The sequence below is a fragment of the Cariama cristata genome, unplaced genomic scaffold, assembly GCF_000690535.1.
Source record: "Cariama cristata isolate BGI_N322 unplaced genomic scaffold, ASM69053v1 scaffold4611, whole genome shotgun sequence".
NCBI classification, from domain to species: Eukaryota; Metazoa; Chordata; class Aves; order Cariamiformes; family Cariamidae; genus Cariama; species Cariama cristata.
Genome location: NW_009600853.1, coordinates 11,126 through 31,789, shown reverse-complemented (window position 1 = coordinate 31,789; position 20,664 = coordinate 11,126). Strand labels below are relative to the sequence as shown.

Genomic DNA, 20,664 nt, shown 5'->3' with positions numbered 1-20,664 from the left:
CTCAGAATTCAGGGTGATCAAAAAGAAACATGAGCCATTCAGATCACTAAAATCTATTGGAGATTCTCATTTTGTGGAAAAGAATATTTCTCATCTATTGTGAGTGGATTAAAGATTGGGAAAGTGAATTGAAAACTTCCCACACCGCAATGCAGGATCTAATTTTACTTAATGACTATGAGATAATGAAGTGTCTAACATGATGTGGCATGTCACCCTTTCTCGTAGATTGGATCAAAGAGGAAAAACACTTCTAATCTTCCCTCTGTCCTCAACCATGGCACTGGAAAAATGTGTTTAGAGAGGGGCAGCTGCTGAGAATGAGTCAGCAGAGAAAAGGATTATGTGGCCACTTTTTAAAAAGTGTTTGTCATGGAACACCAGTCATTTATTAAATGTCTTATGTCCACAACAGAGAATGAGTCAATCACTGCCTGATTGTTTGGTTTCATGGTTAAGTCTGAAATCAGGGTTTTTCTGGGTTTTTTTTTCCCTTATACCTCTCAAATCTCTTGGTTGCCTTCTTTCAGAGTCTTTTTAATAGCTAGTTGTCATTTCCATCTACGTAGATCTTTAGATCTTGGGTCAGCCTGTGACTAGGACTGCCAAGAGGCAATTGATGCACATGCCTGAAAAAGAAGAGCAGGGTCATGCTGCGTGCATGGCCCTGTGGGTGCCTGCCTACCAGGGACCACTGCCGAGCGGCTCACGGGGACGTAAAACGGTTCCAATCTCCTCCTTCTTTCTTCCCCCGCCCTGGTTATCCTGATGCCCTTTCCATGCTATCCCTCATTCTTTGGATTTCATTTCCTGATTGATTTATTTTCCTAGTCTACCTCTTCTCCCTTCAAAACACTACCTAAAATGCACCTTGGAAAATAGACATTTCTGTATGCCTGTTTGCCCACACTCTCGGTTTTCTAGGGTTTTGCTGGCAGTGGTGGTCAGCTTGAACCATCTTTCAAGGTCTATCTAGCAGAGAGCTTACCCAGCTACCTCTGTCGCTTTTGATGTGGCAGGGTCCTGCAGTTGTAGCTGCTGTGCAACACCCTTCTCATCAAAACAATTTTAGGGAAAAGTGTGTCTTGTACAAATTTGACCTTTTTGCTGCTTGTTTCTGCTGAGGCTTTGCACAGAGGTAGAGCAGGGCACTAGAAACATTGGAGACAGGAGATCTTTCTGAGGCAGCCACTCCACTACAGAGAGGTTAAAACCCTCATCCTGAAACCTCTTGGACCTCAGTTTTCAGCCACCATTGGATCCATAACTTTAATTTTGACCAGGTTTAACCAACCTAAAATGTTCCTCTCAAGTGAATAAGAGACAAGACAAAGACGCATAGCATACCTTTTAGTCAGAGGTATCTTGACTCCTTCCACGCTGCCCATCAGAGTGTGTATATATTCCTTAGAATGGCCATTAATTTTTACGAAGAATATCCTCTGTGATTATTTCTATCATCGGTAACATTTTGTTGGCAGTCGTGATAAAATTTATATCAGCTACAATTTTTAAAAATATACGACTGAAAGCAGTTTTGCAGAAAATAAGAATTAGGAAGATGAGAGGGGTGAGAAGAAAAATGTTCCCATCCGGTAGAATTTGGGGGTGTTTTTTTCTGTTTTTTCACAGGAACGCAAATGCTGCTGGGAAGCAAGAAGCAGCAATGCACCACGGGCAGGAGCAGCGCGATGGCCTCTGGCTCTCTTCCAGATACAGCATCCAGAAAGGCAATCACTGCTGCTACTGATGGCTCATCGAAAAAGAGAGATCCCTCCAAAGGCACCTCCAAATCCAAAGAGATCCACACGCAGGGCATCCTGAAACCAAAAATGCCTGTCTCCCATAGTATGTGCAATATAAAAGCTTCATCAAGAATCCTCTCAGAAGAAAATGTTCACAGGGAAAACCAGCTCCTAAAAAGTAAGGTACAAATCCTACTGTGGTTGTTAGGAATATGGTTTCAATAATAAGATGAGATCAGTCTCAAAGAAAAAAGTGAAATAATGGAAATTCAGTCCATTTTTGTCCAGCTTTAAGTGCTGAGTATGAGTCATCTGGTGAGAGATCAATCAACTAATCTGACTGTATACATTGCTATGGTTAATAGAAAACAAGATTAAAATGAGAAAGATAGGCTTGTTTTGTAAGTAGATTCAAGAAAATCTTGAAAAAACATTAAAACTGCAGGGTCAAGCAGTCCCACTCCAACCAAGGAACACCAGAAGTGAGGTTATTTTTACAAGCTTGTTCTGACACCTTTCACTTCTGCAATATTTTTTTTTTTTTTTTTTGACACAACAGACTGAACTATGTGGTGCACTGGCATAGCATGAAATACCTTATTTGGAGAGATTATAACGAAGAAAAAAAAAAACCAAATCTTTAACGATTGACTATCAACAAGGTTTCAGCATGTAAAATGCAATTTTTTATAGATCAGCACTGGTTGGGATGTCTTATGTCCAGCATTTATTCACATAGCTAAAATGGAGATGACACAACCAGCTGTATTCATGCATAAGGTACTTTTGCAGAAGACAGCTCAGACAATATACTATAGATTAGTTTGGCTTCCGTGTCAATGGGTTTGTGAGAAATTTACTCCAAGAATACCTTAAAAATGTTATAATGGTCACATAACCTTTTTCCTTACCGTGTTTTTTCTTACAGATTTTTTTGTAGGCAGGTAGGCAAAACATTTTCATTATTGACTCTAAAGCCACAGAATATAACACCTGTTTAGATGGGAGAAGCCTACGTTCTGCTTTCAGTGCCTGAAGTTAAATCATGCCATTTCACTAACTGGAAGTGACTCAGTTTTGCAAGAGTGAAGCATCCACTGAGATCTGTCAAACACAAAGTTAATTGACACCTCTATAAACCTGGCTTATCGAGGAGTTTAATTTCATGTTCACAGGTTTCAAGCTTTTTTTCCAAAATGTTAACAAGAACAGTATTAGGGAGGAAATACAGTTCAGGCTTTTATAAGGCAAATGTACCCAACAGAGATCATTTTAATATTTTCTTAAAGTACAATATAATACGTACAATATGTCATAAAGAGGAAAATATTTTATTGTAACCAAAAATTGAAATAAAACAGTAATGGGCTTTATTCCCAGATATTTAGTTGTAGAAATCAAATTATTTGGCAAGGAAGAAGTACTCCAGTGTGACTTTTCAAAATAGTTCATATGGAGCTCTTCTGCAGTTCCTTTGTTATTTTGGATGAATTATGTCCTCTAAATGAGAATCTTGTCAACTCTGATTTTTGAGCAAGTAGCCTCTTTTGGTACTAATTTGTGCAGGGAGTATCAGTCATAGGGCATTAAAGCATAATTATAAGTGTAGAAAATTATCTTTTTTTCTCAATGGAAGACTTTGTGAATTGACAGCTTTCACAGTAATATCCTATAATACATATTAACTTTTTGGTTTCTTTTTTTTCATGGAGTCATTCAACTGGCTAAGGAATATCTAGAAATGATAGAAAGCAAACCGTATTATCAGCAAAGAAAAAAACAAGAGTAGTGTGTATGAAAGCCTTAGTATGGTCAAAGAGAAATTATATGTGATTAAGGTCCGTAGCAATATGTTATTTCCTACAATACATGCAATAAATTGAAATGAACTCAAACTGCAAACCGCAGCCTGATATCCTTTGCTTTCCATGATGCAACTGTGTTACAGTAGTGTCGTGCTTTTGGGAAGCGAATACCAGCAAATGGAGCTAAGCATCCGAGCGGTTTAATTATGCTTCGATGTGATGTCTGGCTTAATGTGAAAGATACTCGGGGTGTCACAGGGCAGTGAGTAGCACCTATGATTAGATTTGATCTATTCTGCTTAATGAGGCCCATTAATAATACCTTGGCATTCTTATTTCAGAAATTGCCCTCTATGTCTAATGAGGTGGAGAACCCAATAAAAAATTAACCATGCACTCTTAATGAACTTTTAAATCTCTCGAAGGTGATTATGAATTCTGTGGTTCAAGTGACAAAATAAAGGCGTGTGAGGAGGAGGACGAGTGGGAGCGAGCCAGCAGGGTAACACTATCCACGCCTCGCTCGCCAGATGTTACTCATGAGAAAAACGACATGCTCACCCGACCAGAAACCACCTCCGAGCCTGAGAAAACTCCACCAGCCCCACAGACGCTGCGGGTAAAACATCAATTTGTTGTTATTGTTGCTTTTAATATGGGGATTGCTTTTTTTGTTATTATTTTGTAAGTTTTTTTTCTTTTTTCCTTTTTTTTTTTTTCCCCATGGATGGTGTTTGCTTCCTGGGAAGTGGCTGAGGACAGAAGTTCGCATTCCCTTGAGTTTTCTCCTTTCCAGTGAAATTTTGGTAACTTGCATCAGCTGCCAAGACTTGCTTCGTTGTCTGGTTGTAAAAGGTCCCCGTTTTAAGCCCCAGCTGCCATTCCTGCAGAGGAACATGTTAAAAATTTGGGGACTTACAAATTTCCCGAAGGCACTTTGGAAATTGTACCTCGAAACTACCAATTTCCCAAATGTGCGTGACATCCAGTACCACAAGCGGCAGCCGTAGGTGCGGACACGACCCGAGGTTGATAGCAAGCCCCAGCAGCAGACGTGCTTTCCCGTCTTCTCCTCCGACACGTGGTGCAGACCAGTCTCCACTCCTGTCTTTTGTCCTGAGACATTCCTAGATGCTGAAGCAGCCTTCGACTGGAAAGTGTTTTCTTTCTAGATCATCCATGAATAAATCTGCATGACAGTCTAAATAAACAGGAAAGTTTGTGAACTGTTAGTGACAAGCTGCTTTGGTGATGGGGTGAGACAAGGAAATAGGCAAAACATCAAGAACTTGAATTTGGATAACTTCTAACAATGTGTAATTCAAAACCTTTTGGATATGTTTTCTGAGAGTTGGGTTTTTTCAGAAAATCTCCTTTGTCTGATCTGGAAATTTCACACCAAGGCAGCTTTCTAGCAGTAGAAGGAAGTAAAGGCAGATAGGAAGGCAGTTTGCTAACTTTTGTACAGATAAGCAATCATTTTCATTGATAACCTCTTACTGAACCCAGTTAGATGCACATCACATTTTTTTCTTCCTTTTAATTCTTTTAAAACAAAACGGTCACTCTGTTTCATTTAGGAAGCACTGGAAATCCATAAGCCTCAGTTCATCTCTCGTTCGCGAGAAAGGCTGAAGAAACTTGAACATAAGGTCCAGCTGAGGAAAGCCCAGCAGAGCGATGCTCCTGCAAGCAATCAAGGAACCCTTGTTCGCAAGCTTTCCTCAACATCCACTTCCAGCAAAAAAAAGCAGTACACCATTCCTCACCCTCTCAGTGGTAAGTTGAATTGTGACCAGCAACAGGTCTGTAGCTGTCTTTGAAACCTTGCCACGTGTATCGTATTTCCATATTAACTTTGGGAAAAAACATGAGACCCGCTGCCCCTCTTTCACCCCGCCAGAGCTCCAGCATCTGTCCTAATGCTCAAAGCAGAAAGCCTCCGAAGCGCAGAGATGGGTTGGCGGGGATGAGGGGTTTTCTGTGGTCTGTGGCAGCGGAAGGAGCCTTCCTTGGGGACTTCTTGTCATTGTCACCTGCAGTCGTGTTCTTCAGCACGATTCCACTTGCTGCGAGTTGTAGAAGTGGTAGCGGTAAATGACATTTCATACCTCTCAGAGGTCACAGAAGGACCAATTTGGAGAGAGAAGCGACAAGTAGGGGGACAGGTGGGATTTGGGAATAGGAATCCCAATCCGGTTTTCTCAGCAGCTTCAGGTGTGGACTTGCCACTTGACTCATGAAGCCCTCAGCAGTGAGGTAGCTGTGAAAGAATGCTGGTCTGCCCAGCAGCTGTATGCAAGGCTGCTAAATCAATGCATCTGAACGCTGTGATTTCTTAATTCAACTTGATTAGGTTGTTTCATTACCCTGGTGGTAAATAGATTCAATATCCAGTGGGTGAAATGGTTCTTCCTGAGAAGCTCCCTCACAGCTCCCTCCCAATAGCACCTCTGTAAATATTACCTACGTGCAAGGTGTTAAACTAATTACTTTTGTTTTGTTTTTAATTGCCATCTGGCTGTTACTTAATTCAGCTGACTAAAGAAAAAGATTTATTTGATTGACTGGCATTCCTCTTTACATTTTGGTTTTAAATCTGTGGCTGTTTGAAGCCACATTATTCTACTGAAAAGTAAATCGATTGAAAACATTAAACAACTAGATGGGTCACCAGGAGGAAGCAGGAAAGAAAATCTTTGATGTCCTCAACACTGGGAAACACGTAGAAGTGTTTTGTTGGCTAGGGAATGAGACTGGGTGCAGGAAAGCTGTGCGCAGTCCCCGTCTCGGGGCTTTTGGCATGATTTGCATTGGAGAGTACCAATTTCTATCGCTACATCTGTGCCCTTTGTTGTGGTATGACAGAGGCTACCCTACATCAGATATGTCATGGGTTTTTATAGTCAGAGCTAAATAAGCCTAAGTAAACAAAGCACAAAACAGGAATTATACTTGAAAGAGTCAATAAAATTCGTTCACCGCTTCAATTATCCAAGTTAATTTACTTGGGTTCAGATCTCTGAGGGCTGCACTGCCCCGTGGTGTTGGGGGCTCTGCGCCAGCACCAGCAGGCAGTGGCACAGGCCAGGAGTTTGTCATAGATCTTAGAAGAAGTGGCAAATATCTCCCTCTTTGTTTGGTCATCTTCGGAAGTCCCCCAAACTACTCTGCAAATACTTCACGAAACAAAATTATAATTAAAGATAAATTTTTATGCTTGTTTAATGAGTAATAAAAGCATAATATTGAAATATATTCATTAATTATTCAAGCAAATTACTATTTCCCTCTTTTAGTGGTTGGTCTTTAAAGATAAATTTGTCTAAAGAGAATCTTTAGTTTCCGTAACTCATCTGCCTTCATGTACCACATGCAATTTTCTGTTTGTGAGATCTTAATATTTTTATAATGGCAGACTTGTCACATGTCTGCTATTTAGGCGTAACTGTAATTAATATTGAAAATCCTAGATCCCTGACAAAGCACAGCTGTGCCGGCTGCAGTTCAGAGGGCTGTGTAGGACTGTAATGAGCATATTTAATTTGCTCTGAGTCCCAACAATTGGTATTTTAGGACTTCTCCTGGTGGATGCTATTGTGCAGAAGGATTAGTATCATTAACGAGTCCCAGAGTGGAGCATCTTTGTTTCCTACAGATGCTCCCAAGCTTTTCCAGTTGCAATCCCTCTTGCCAAAGAGAATAGGGCTTCCTCCTCCTGCTCACCAAGGGTGCTGGATACCTGTATCCTTCTGATGTCTCTGCTGATGGCATCCCCATCCCACCGGCGTCACAGTCTTCTCCTTCCTTTCTGCCAGCCCCCAAAGCTGGAAGGAAGAGAAGTTATCATTTGTTGTCATCGTTATTCTGTGTTCTCTGGAAAAGCCTTTTTAGCATGTAAAATGTGCTTCTAAAGCAACGAAGGACTTTGTGTCATGTTGTAGAAAACAAAAGGAAAATGAAAAGAAAATGTAGCTGTAGTCCAGGTAGGGATGCAAGCACAGTTTCATTTACTGAGACGGGAAGTGGACATCAAAATCCCAGTGATTTAAGGATGCCGTTTCACATTATGACCTGGTGCAAGGAAGGCTGCGGGCACAAGCAGCAGTGTCACCGCCTGCTCTGTCGCTACACGCGGCCCATCCGTGCCCCCATATTTCAGCTGGATCCGTAAGCTGATCTAGCAGGATCTGCTTTTTAATATTTTTATTTTTTTTTTAAATTAGGATTCACTCTTTGAGTTTTTATCAGATCAAACAACTGATCCGGCTCATCAAACAGTGTTGTGACCAGATGAGCTGGCAGAGGGGAGGCGAGAGGGAGGGTGGGAGATGGTGAGGGAGGAGAGCAGCACCGCTTCCCTTGGCACCAGCCTCCCATTTTTACGGGTGTAATGAGACTGTGCCCTTCCCAAAGAGAGTTCCTAGGCTGCTCATGTACCGCACCCATGCACAGATGACACCGAAATCTGCCTGCCGCCCAAAGCTGGCTGGACCAAGGAGACATGGCAGGGTTCATCCCTGACTATGTATTTCAAAGTCAGCTTTTCAAGTGGTAGAGAGCCTGGGATTTATGTGGGGCACAAAGTGCCCAGAAAAGGAAAAATAAGGTGTGTCTGTAGGTCCAAACAGAGAAAGTCCTGAATGCCACCTCCATCCCTGGCTTTACCTGACTGGGAATCGGTCATGGTGCAGGAGCAGCTGGCTGTGACCCCACAGCTGGGGACAGGGGCTGGGGGCTGAGGCTCAGTGTTGTGTTATCACAACCATTGCTTCCCAGGGTACGGTCCAGGGCTGCACTGGGCAGCAGTGGTGGGCACAGACCTGCCCTATGTTGCCACGTACATTCCTATGGTCATCTGGAAGCCTACGTCTGGTGCAGTCACTTATAAAGGCCAAACCAGATGTTAGACCTCAACCATCGTTAGAAGTCAAGGGAACTTTGCCAAGTCCCCATAGCCATTGGTATTTTATTTGGTACTGGTACTACTGGTTCTCCTGTTCTCCCTGCTAGTCTTGAAAAAATCCCCGTCAAATGCAGCCTGCGTGTAGGTTGCCTGATCTCGGGAAGCAGGCTGCTCTTTCACAGCAACACGTGTTGAAACAACATTTGAAATTAAGAACCCAGGAGGGTAAAATGATGACTGACTTAAATATACAACATTGTATTGATGGCATCTGTAGGCTTCAGGGTGTGATCCTGTGGTTGCTTTTTTTCAGTCTGATAGTTTCCTCCTCTCTCGTTTTTCTCTTTCCTGATGTCTTTGGGATTTGTGGAGGTAGAGGTCTTTACGGCTCTGAGGTTCATAGGGCTCATTGCCAGCACACCCTCATACATCTTCCAAAGGTCTTTTTTGTAAGAGCAGGTTGGCTGATGAGTTTAATTTGCACTGACCCCAACACGGTGACCCTAAGGATGGATTATAAGTGCATTTGTGGCTGGGTGGGAGTAGAGTCTCTGTGCAAGCCCGAGGTGCTTGCAGAGCAGGTCGCTGCAGCATACTTGCCGCAAGCACTGGCAGTAACATTAGTTATCCAATTAGTTTTCACAGAATCACAGAATCAGTTTGGTTGGAAGAGACCTCTGGGGTCATCGAGTCCAACCTTTGCCCTAACACCCCCATGTGAGCTAGACCATGGCACTAAGTGCCACGTCCAGTCTTTTCTTAAACACGCCCAGGGATGGTGACTCCACCACCTCCCTGGGTAGCCCATTCCAGTGCCTAGCGACCCTTTCTGTGAAGAAATGCCTCCTAAACAGAAATTTTCCACCGCCAGAGGACATTCCTTGGCCCAGTTCCCCCCATGCACATCCGTGCCTGCACAGGAAGGTGACATGGGAGGGGGAGAGGTGGGACTGTCCCCTTGCGTGGCAACCTGCTTTTATGCAGGCGTAAATGGGGGTGAAACTGCAGCCCGAGATGTTTCCCTCTGCACTTGACAAGTTTGCTGCTATTACGTCTCTCTGAAATACGCTTGTTACATGTGCTTCCCTCTGGACTCACAGCTTTTATTTCAATAAAATAATTTTCACCCAGAAAAAAGAGCAATGACCTTCAGAGATTTTTCTCCACCTGAGATTATTCTATAGGGCTAAAGTGTCTTTATTGATAACACGAAATTATCAGCTAGCATAGTTTTCCAATGTTTTCAACAGTTGTTAAAACTTTAATTTCTTGTAGGAGAAAGAAATAATTGCCATTCAACATCATTTGCATACAATACCAACATCTGTGCAGTTTCCATTTACGTTCTTATCCTCAAAAAACCAAAAAAACCCAATTAAACCATTTTTAGTTGTAATTCATGACACTCTGAAAGTAATCTTAGAAAACTGAAAATGTTTCTCCTGCAGAAGATTGTTATCGTCACAAGAGCACTTTGAAGGCAGAGAACCTGCAACTCTCACGCTAGCCTTTGTGCTGTGTAATGTGTACCGCTAAATTTCGAAAGTGCTAATTAGTCCAAGATAGACTACTCTGCTGTTGACTATGTCGAACAAATTAGAGATCCCACTGTGACGAACTGAACAGAAACAATGTTCAAATAACGGGATTTAAATCTCGAAAACCGTAATGTAATTACTTCAGTGACAGGACTACCAGCTGTTTATAGGCCTTTAAATCTGCATAATGAACAGCCTTGTGATCTTAGTGTACACAAGCACTTTCAGGGATTTAAAAAAATTTCTCAGGCACATATGGTTTTTTCATACCTTCCATTTTCTTTTCTTTTGAGAGGGCGGTGGTTCACTGGAAATGGCAATATAAGTTGAACATTACCGTTCGACCCCTACCGCGATGCCTGCTGTGTTTCTCTGGATTTGTACCCAAATCCTGTATCTTTAGTAATATTTTGGAAACAAGTTTATACCTCCTCAGTCGTGCTTCTAAACCTTTCCAGAAAGCTTTATTGTAACTGCAAAAGCCTGGAGGGTGAGGACTGCTGTTTGTTTGTTTGTGTTTTCAAGGGGTTGGTTTCTCAAGGAGCTCTACGCCAGGGAGGTTTTTATTTGGACTGTAGAGAGAGGAGTAGACGGCAGTCAGAGAATTTGCAATACGCGTACAGCCAGCAAATCCTGCAGCCACTAACGTGCATCCTCGTGGTCTTCAGATGCCGTTGGTGGCCGATGAGATGTTTGCAGCCACCAGCCCATCTCTGTTCACAGGTGACTTTAGCTAGGTCATTTCTCAGGTTCCTTTTCCCCGTCAAAACTGATAGCCAGCAGTAGAGCCACTGAGCCTGTTGGCAGCTGGCCACTTGGTTAAGGCTGACAGCTCTAAGTAAAGACTAAGCTGCAGTCAGGTAATTGAATTAGGAAGAGGAATGACCTATTTTTATGATATTATTATTCATCACATCGATTAGAGCAGTGCCTATGAGTCAGCTAAACAAGGCGGCACATTGCAAGTCACTGGCAGTGGATGACACGGTCTCTCGGGAGCCCGATGCTCAGACTCGCTGTGATGACAGGGGAGGAGGTGATACAGTGAATGGGGTGACCAGCATCTCCCCTCCGTGCTCTCATCCTTGCAAAGGGGGAAGATAGCCAGCCTCTGAGCAAGGACAGTGGCAATAAATTGGAAAATCTTCAAATATGAAGAGTTTTCTGTGTGGATGATGACAGCGCTGGAACAATGTGCATTATAATAGTGACTCACGAAGTTCAGTCCGTTTGCTGGGGGATAATTTCATTGGAGTCTTGAAGCAACCGAATAGCAAACTGAATTTTTGATGATGGACTCCTTAATTCAGGAGTAAAAGGTCTGATTTTCACCCATGATTAGAAATTGAAACTAAAGAAGCTGGGATTAAGAAGATGGTGTAAATTTTACCAAAGATTAAACTAATCTTTTGGTGAATTTACCAAGATCTGTCATACCTTCTTCATTAATTGCTATTTTTGAAAGAAATTTTATGCTTTTTAAGACTATGTGCTGTAATCAAACAGGAATGGTTTAGGAAGGCCAGGTGAGATGCTAATAACTTTTTTTTTTTCTGGATGAAATCCATGAACATTCAAGTGCCATTTGGACAGAGGGGACTGCAATCTCCTGCATCACTCCCAAAATTAATTTAGTATGAAAATGTTTTCATAAACCTGTAAACAACAGCTTTTTTAGGGATACTAGTAATGTTTTCCATTGTTAAGACTGACATGTTAAGGAGGATCAGAAGTCTCAGCAGCCACAGCGTAGGACAGACCTGAACCACCTTCCTGTGGGTCCTCTTGGGTGAAGGACCACTTTTGAGCTTCAGCATTCCTCTCAGATGAGCAGAAAGTCCAGGCAGCCCTACCATCAAAACTTTAACTAATGGGTTATTGCATTTTTTATAAATAATACCAAAACCTCATCTGTTGACAGCAGCTGAAGTAATTCATTGCATGAAGTCATTGACGCACAGTGTGCAAAAGTTTGGGCAGCACCCCTGGGTGTAGGCACTAGTTCATATTCTCTGGATAAATTCCCAGTCAAGTGCTATGGGCGTGCGAAGCTGAATGCCACCTTGACATTTATCTTAGATTCAAGGGTAATTTGTATTTTAGGGGACTGTTGGTTTAAAAAAGCAGTATTTTTTTTAAAAAAAAACTTTTATATCTTAGAACTTCTCTGGGTGAATCGGCTTTTGGTGAATTATTTTTTCAGTTCAGTAAAAAAGCAGTTTAATTAGAGAACCACCACTATCGGTGCTTTGCTTTTCAGGGGCTGGCAACACATCCACAGAGGCATGTTTTAGCTCCTAACAAACTTTGAGAATTTGCATTCCTGTTAGGAGAAAACATATGTATGTTCTGATGGGCAGAGTTTAGCCTTTGATAAATTTTGTCACTCTTTTTCTAAGTGTTTCAGCAATTTAGTGGTAAATAGGAAGTCAGGGGTTGGTTTCAACACAATCAGTTTATCTGTTCTCTGTCTAAACATTTGCTAAATTCCTGAGCAGGAAAGTAACTTATCCCATCTGAAGTGCAGTTTAGCACTAGTTAAAATACATTACAGTGATGACCCATTTAGCTTTATTTACAACTTGCTGAAGTGGTTTATTTCTCCCACTATGGAGATGTCAGACCGCTGTTGCACAGAGTGTTGGTGTAAATACCAGAAGCTCACTAGTTTCACAAGGTTTGAATAAAACACCAATGAAGTTCACGCCTATCTGTCTATACTTTTTTTTAACCACGGTGCATCACTGGAAATGCTTAATGTCTGCTTTGAAATCCCTTCTTCTCTATCCTTCAGAATAGTTTTCTCCAAAAGTAATAGAAGGCTGTGAAATTTGATAAGGAACTTTGATAAAATGTGATGTAGAAGACTATCAGCCTGGGGAATTGTCCACCTTATGCCCCACTTTGATCTTCACTTGGTAGGAAAGAATGTTAATTCAGGTCTTCATGATGTGTTTGGCAGGTTATTATAGCTCTGAATCTGTGCTGCTCTTCCACTTTGAAATATGCTTTCTTCTCGGTATTGAATATTAACAAATATTTAAAGTCACGTATGATTCTTATTTTCTCATTTATACCAAGTTTTATTTATTTTTTAGTTGATTTTTAAATTCTAATCCTAAAATCCGTAAGGATCAGCCCTATTTCTGCTTGATGCTTGCATGTGATTTTATTTTTCTTACACAGCGAACCGAGAGTGAGCCACGAGAGATTACATGAATGTTTAGCTGTAAGTGTTAACCTTTTGACTCCAAGCTGCTTCACAAAGGGTATTTTTATAACTAAGGTAGATTTATTTTTTTTTTTTTGTTGGAGAATTTTCCCCAGGGTCTTTTTTTAATCCTTCCCTTCAAAGCCACCCACACAGCCACATACCCAGTTCCAGGCAGAATCGCGGGCAGCGATGGGTGTGATGCCCTTCAGGACCATTTCTGTGCCATCACAAGAGGATTGTTTTGGAGGAGCAGCCGCGCGCCCCAGCACCCGCGCAGCTCTTGGCCTCTGTGGTGTTTCCCAGCACTCAAACACAGGGGCCAGCTTGTCTTAGCGACTCGGAGAAAAATTACAGATTAGCTTGTCACACTGTTTACAAGATAGGTTGCAGACCTGCAGATCCCCGGCTGGGTTTTTCATCCCTCGCATGTTCTGGTGGCTACGCACAGAGGTCTGGAAATGTTAATGTGTCGTTAATAGCTTTTATCTAACAAAAAAGGAAGGGATCCCTAAAACAATTAGTTTTGTTCCAGAAATCCTACATCTGAGAATTCCTGGAACAAACGTTCATAAATTTGAGCAGATGTCACTCACGGTGCATAGGAAACCATACAAAATTCAGGCTCTGTGCTTGCCACTCATGCTGTCTGATCATATCGCATCTTATGGGGTGTCCGCCTTGACTTACAGCAGGAGGGCTTGGTGCAGGCAGTGCAGGTTTCTGCTGGGGTGCTATTTCCAGTGTCCTCAGCTGCTCTTCTGTGCCCAGGGACATGGGAACATGCGAGGAACTGGTTGTCACACCAGGGATCTCATACTGAGGACTATAGTACCACACAGACAAAAAAAGATGCCTGAATTTGCTGTGCAGCATGAAGTGCCTCCTATTTTTGTTTTAGCGCTGCAGAGGAGCCCTAGTGATGGCTTTATACAATTTCAGAGGGATTCCGTGCCATTCTCGAGGTTAGAGGACATGCCTTACGGGAAGGGATGCATCCGGCAATCCTGAACTCTCAGAATGAGGTGTGCAACCTCGAGCGGCAAGGGACTATGCTGAGACTGCTCTGGAGTGTACTAAGATCCACACTGATCCCAGAATATCAATGACCCCCTGGACCCTGATCCTTCACCAGGACCGTTCGGGTCACAGGCAATCTGCTCCCTTACGTTTCAGCGTTATTTTGATAGTAATAACATCCAAGTGTTTATTCCTTTTAAGTTAATCAACATGTAAATGAACATAAAACCACTAATAAATAAGAGGCAAATTGTATTTTCCTAGTAAATTGAGCATGTTGCTTGTGTGTGCTGAAGGTTTAATAAGCATGATTAAGTGTAGACAACCAGTGAGTGGAGAAAAGTCTGCCCTTAGGCGGAGGAGGCTTCGCAGCATCCCCTCCTTCTTCAATCTGTGTTTTGAAAACTGTACCAGTTCAGAATAGGAACTGCTGCAAAGCTCCCTTTTGTTTTTACATTGAGATACAACAGTGATCTTACAGGACATGTAGTGTTTTCCTGAGAAACACGGTAATCTGAGTACGACTTTGCCTTTAGGTGTAGCTCCAGAAACTGCCTGGGGCTGTTTGGTTGCCAAGACATCTCCCATAAAAATCCCTGAAACATTTGGTGTCTTAAACAGTGGGGAAGGAAACTTGGTGGGGAAGGGGTCTTTTTTGGGGCAGTGGTCACTGGGTCTGCTCAGGGCCAGGATCTGCACTGGGCAGTTCTGGAATGAATTATTGTCTGTATTTGCTTCTCTGCCTTGATTATTGTATTTTGCCTCGTCAGTGAGATGGCAGAAAGAGGCCTGCTGTGATATATATTATGTCTTCCAAACTTCCTTGGAAAATGGAAGTGCTTAGAAGTTTGCACTTATATTTATCTTATACATATGTTTTGCAAGGATGCTGGCAAATACCTTTGACGTTCAGATTACTGTTACACAGGGCATTATACCCCTGTCCTCAGTGCCCCGGGGAAACGGCCTGGACCTGGCTGGGCATAGGGAACGCTCTGGTCATCCTTGTTTTCAGAAACCAGAACATAAAACCATTGCTTTCGTACACCTGAACTGAGAAGCTCAAGCTACAGCTATCCTCGGTCACCTGTGTGCATCAGGGCGGCAGCTCCTGCACCGCAGGGATGTTCCTTTCCCCCTTCTGGAAGTGTCCTCTCGTACAGAGTGGGGACCCTGCCCCATCTCCCCGCTTTTTCTTTCATCATCCCAGTGTAAATCTAAATAAAACATAGCTGTGCAGGCAGCAGTTCTCCCTCCTCTCCCTGATAAACATGGTTAGACACAACCTAACCTTCATCAAGAATCAGTTCTGATTATGTATTTACTAGCTTCTCACCTTGTACGAACACCATCCCTTCCCATTCAGAAACCATTTTCGCAAGGAAGGTGTTAAAATTACCTGTTCCTGAGATTAACCGACTGCTAAGATCGGTAATTATTTTCCCGTACCCAGGGAAATGCTGATTAGAATTATCACAGACATCTTATTTGATCAGGAAAGAGTAATATAATTTTCTTCCTCCTAATGCTCAGCATAATTATTCACAGCCCTGCAAAACAGGTGTAAATTGAATCAGAAATGATCGTACCGGCCCAGGTTCCCAACACACATCAGCGGAGGATGCGGCCAGTGTGCACGGGTGCAATTGCCTGCGCGAGCATGTGGGGAAAATAGATCACTTGATATAGCAGAAATCATCGTTGTTTTTTGATCGGAATAAAAGGCGTACACCGCTGCATGTGACAATGACAAAAGTCATCTGCGTTTAAAAATAAACAAACTCTGCAATGAAGGTGGTTGCTATGGGCCTTATCCATCCTTCCCTTTCTGTAGGGCAGCTTCAGGAACCAATGGAGCTCCACATGAAGCTGTTAAATGCCTTTCCATTGACTTGTGGAGACTTGGATCCAGCCATAAGCCATCAAAAATTTAATCAGAAATAGCATATCATGACTACCTGGAACATGAGATTTAAAATTTCAGTAAATGCAGATTCCTCCAATATTAACTTTATTTTCCCTCTGCTAGATAATCTCTTCAAACCAAAGGAAAGATTCATTCCAGAGAAGGAGATGCATATGAGATCTAAAAGGTACGAATCGCTTCAGTTTAAAGTTCGGTGAGAATCACGGCCATCTCACGCCTAAGGCAGCGTATTTCCACATCATCTTCACATGCTGGGCGGTTGGTCTGTCGCGCTGCTTGCCACGCTTTTGTGCGATGCTCATGGTTTTCTTCCACTGTATCGATTTGATAGATTTGGGGGACCCCTGCTCTTTGAGCACCCCTTTTCTAGGAGTTTCAGACAGCAAGGGGTACCCATGGTGTGAAAACTAAGTCCCTGCCAGGTACCTCATGCTGGACATTCAAAAATGTAAGTAGTACAGTCATTTTGGTTTGGTGTTTTTTGTTGTTGTTTTTTTTTTAACCCTGATTATGGCACATAGTATGGGAATTTCAGCAAACTCTTAGGAACGTGGTGTCTGGTCTTCATGTCATCATTTACAGCAAGCAAAGCTGCAAATGGCTACCATGCAGAATTCATCCCATTTTTATGAATGCTCAAGATGTGTCCCATTTCTCTTCTCCAAAATACAATCTCCAGCCAAAACGGGCTGCTTCAAGAACTCGGTATTGCAAAATAGTATGAGGAAAACTCAGAACTGAACAGGCTTTGTACGCATGCAAAGAACAGGACGGCTGCGAAGGAAGGTCCAACTTTCTTTTCAAATCCCTGGGAGTTTTATCATTGATTTCAATGGAAAAAGATCAGACCAGAAGTCACTTTTTCAGGGCAACTCAGGTTATTTTTAAAATGGACAGATTCTGTTGTCCTTGGCAAAAGGAGTTCCTAATGACAGTGAAATAATGTTAACAGTCTACAGTCTAATAACAATGGTTTTCTTGTATTTTAGAAAAATACTTGAAAATAATTGCTTGGTATTAATTTTGTGACTTAAATATAAAAAAATGTACAGGCCAGATTCTGGTTCGAATTATGTTACTATAAATTGAAACCAACTCCACTGAGCTCATTAGAAGCTACTCCAGAATTATGCTGCCGCATTTATATAACCTGATCCTGTTAGTTCAAAATTAGGAGTATTTTTCAACAAGTCAGACTTTATATAAAAATATCATTGTTAATCATTTATAATAAACCTATATCTAATTCAAGTACTTAGAGGTGCCCATCAATGACAAGTATTGCATTGAAGGCAAACTTTTGCTATAAGAAAAACAAATTATTTGTGAGTCTCAGGGATGACATGTGAAGTTAACTTCCTAAATTCATTCCAGGATTTATGACAACTTACCTGAAGTAAAAAAGAAACAAGAAGAAAAACAGAAACGAATCATCATCCAGAGTAACAGACTGCGTGTTGAGACCTTTAAAAAGGTAAGGATTTACTGGGAATGCCAAGTAGAGTTTGGTAAACCTTCGTCACCTGTGAGGGGGGGTCCATAGGGACAGCACCTGCCTGGGGAGCCTGTGCTAATCATGTGCAAACCCTGAGAGCAAAAGATGATTTTAAAATCTTGTCCTTGGGGTTAGGCACTTCTTAAAACTTGAATTAACAGCTGAACTTTGTGTTGGAATAAGCACCCCAGACTTCAGTTTTTTAAAAACGAGTAATTAGTTAGTTGTGGTAGTAAGCTCTGTTAGCGCAGCTAATCCAGGCGTAGATCTGGGGCGTTCCCAGATAATCCTGTTCCACGTTGCACACAAGTACCAATTTTTCCTTAAGTGCTCTATTCCTCCATCTAATTACACCGTTCCTGTCCAAGATGGAAATGCTTTCAGTGATTTTTTCTGGAGCAATGTAGCCAGCAGATTTCAAGTCTGAGAACGCTAATACCATCTCACCTACAGTTTCACTGAAGATTTCTACAGCTATATCCACCTTATGTAGTTTAATGGTATCTTAAGGTTGTTTTGCATTGTTTTTTTTCCTAGCAATTACTGGACCAGCTCCTTCAAAGAAACACAGAGTGACAAAGGATTCTCTTGCCCATCATCATTCTAATTGGGTCTTGAATGCCTTTGATTGCTAGATAAGCCATAAAATTTATTGTTCTCTCAATTACTTGGAGGCATTTTTCTTATCTTTGGCTCTTTATATAAAGTAAGATCATTTATATTTCAATTGAAATTTTCAGGCAACTTTCAAGTAATCACAAACAGTCTAAAAGGGAACAGAGCTGTTTCAGAGCATCACCTTTTGGTCAGTTTACCCAGAGGAAATAATTTTAAGAATTTTTAATGTAAATACTGAATTACAGTGGTATTATTTATCTTAATCTTTTAAAAAGTATACATCTCTGTAGCAATAGAACTGGGTTTGTAAGATCTGGAAAACTTATTTCTCTGAAGTATTCTATTAATTGATTTCCTGTAAGTTAAATCCTTGAAGTAAAGAAAAATGAATATGACTATTTGTTATGTTTAGAAACTAGCTGAAATAGCATTACCACATAATCATAGCAGCAGCAGTTTCACATTAATACTTAACATACCAAAAGGGACCAATATTTTAGCTCTCTGAAGAACTTCATTCCTGTTTATATAGTGAATCTACATAGCAAGCTTACCTGTTAAAGGGCAATATTTAAAAATTTGATTATAACACTGTTTTTCGTGTTTTTCATTGTAATATACATTTTACTCCACTTCTGTGAGCATTAAGTATTTATAGAAATGGCATATTAAGAAGTGGTGCCAAGAAGTATGTTTGCATCAAAACTGCAGAACTAAAACCATCTGTAATGTTTCCTCCAAAAATATTTAAATCTTTATTTGTACATTTTGGAAGTAAAAACAACCAGCTTACAAACCAATGGAGTTTCTTTATGGAATAAAATATGAACATAACATTGATCCAACTGCTATGTTTTTATTTGGTACTGTTAAATATAACGCAATTATGGAAACTGCTTGAGAAGTCATGCCTTTGTATGCCACAAATCCTATAGTAAAAAATATTGCCCGTAAAAATCATTGCAAGTGTTAAACCTCTGTTGCACGAACGCTCAATTGAGTGTGTTTGAATGAGGCTGGAATTTAGCCTTTGATAGCTACGCTTTATTTTTCTCATCTAGCCTGAGATATAAGGTCAGGTTTTTTGGAAGAGGGATGTTTGTGAGCTGGGCTTTGGCCACTGAGACAGCCTCCAGCTGCGTGACCTCTGCTGGACAAGGAATCTACTTATATTTTGTTCTCTGGCTGCCTCCGTTAGGTTACTTTGCCTCTTTGTGTTTCAGCTTCCCAGTTTGTAAAGTAGGATTAATGATGTTAATTTCTGCTCACAGAGAAGATAGAGATTTATTGGACAAATATATTGCATTCCAGACACATATTTTTTAAAACTCATCAATTAGTTCAATATATTTCAAGAGGACATGTAAGGTAAAGTAATGCTGGCTGTGAGGAAGAAACTTCCAGGGTTCTTCCCCCCAAAAAAGTCTTTTTAATCAAGAAAGCAATGCTGTACTGAGAACTGAAGTCAGGGCTGGACCACACATAGCTCCAAGTAGAACTCGTAAAGGGGACTGCAAGAAGGAGCATCCTCCAAGTTTCGCAGCTCAGCTGCGCGGTACATCTGCTCTCCTGTGGGTTCATTGATCCCTCTTGATGCTCTCCAGGAAAAACATGTGGCCTGCTTCAAACGTGAGGGCCTTTCTCTCTCTGGTGGACTTCGGGGTCTCCAGCACAGCGTGATAAATTATAGCCATAAGCACACCTACACACATGGTCCCCTAGACTGAATCTGAAGGATTATCTTTCAAGCTTTCTTCCAGTTACAGCTCAGTACAACAACTAGAGACATTTCCTACAGAAATCATTGCCAAAATCCCCTCTGATTTCAGTAGGAACCTAGCATTTCTCCCCCTTGGTTCCTTAAGTCTCTAGTTTCTTGACTTCAGAGAAATGCAGCTTTGGTTCTTCAAGTTTGTACCCTTCAGGAGCATTATCTCCTGCACACATCCATAAAGAAATACCATATACATTTAAGCCCGCTTTACTGTATACATTTAAGCCTGCTTTACTGTATACATTTAAGCCTGCTTGTAGTCTTACGCTAGAGCCACAGCAAGACATTTTGTTATGGAGACAAGACATTTGGTATTTGATATCCGTGGGGAGCTGGATGGATTGCAGAGGAGCACACAGCAAGGTAACTCACAGCCTGGGTGAGGGATATCCCCTGGTTTGGGACTGACACCTGGTGCCAACAGCAGAAGAGAGCCCCAAAATTTTTCCCACTTCTTCTCTGGCAGAGCAGGAGACAGGGCAGAGCCTTCCCCTTCAGGAGTGGAACAGTATTTTACACTGAAACCAGACATTTGTCCTGCAGGATGCCCAGGAACTATAGGGAGATGGCTTAATCTAATTGCCATAATATATCCCTCCCTCCCATATGTAAATAGATGTGCATA

General features: G+C 41.6%; 1 protein-coding gene across 1 annotated transcript; it reads left to right on the top strand.

The window, feature by feature from the left end:
• Positions 1-1,632: 1,632 nt before the first annotated feature.
• LOC104169297 (centrosomal protein C10orf90-like) lies at positions 1,633-19,093 on the top strand (the record flags this gene model as incomplete). Its single annotated transcript, XM_009710191.1, has 6 exons — positions 1,633-1,923; positions 3,976-4,169; positions 5,131-5,329; positions 16,255-16,318; positions 17,527-17,626; positions 18,185-19,093. Coding segments are annotated over 6 exons (887 nt in total), but the record flags the coding sequence as incomplete, so codon positions are not given.
• Positions 19,094-20,664: the final 1,571 nt, after the last annotated feature.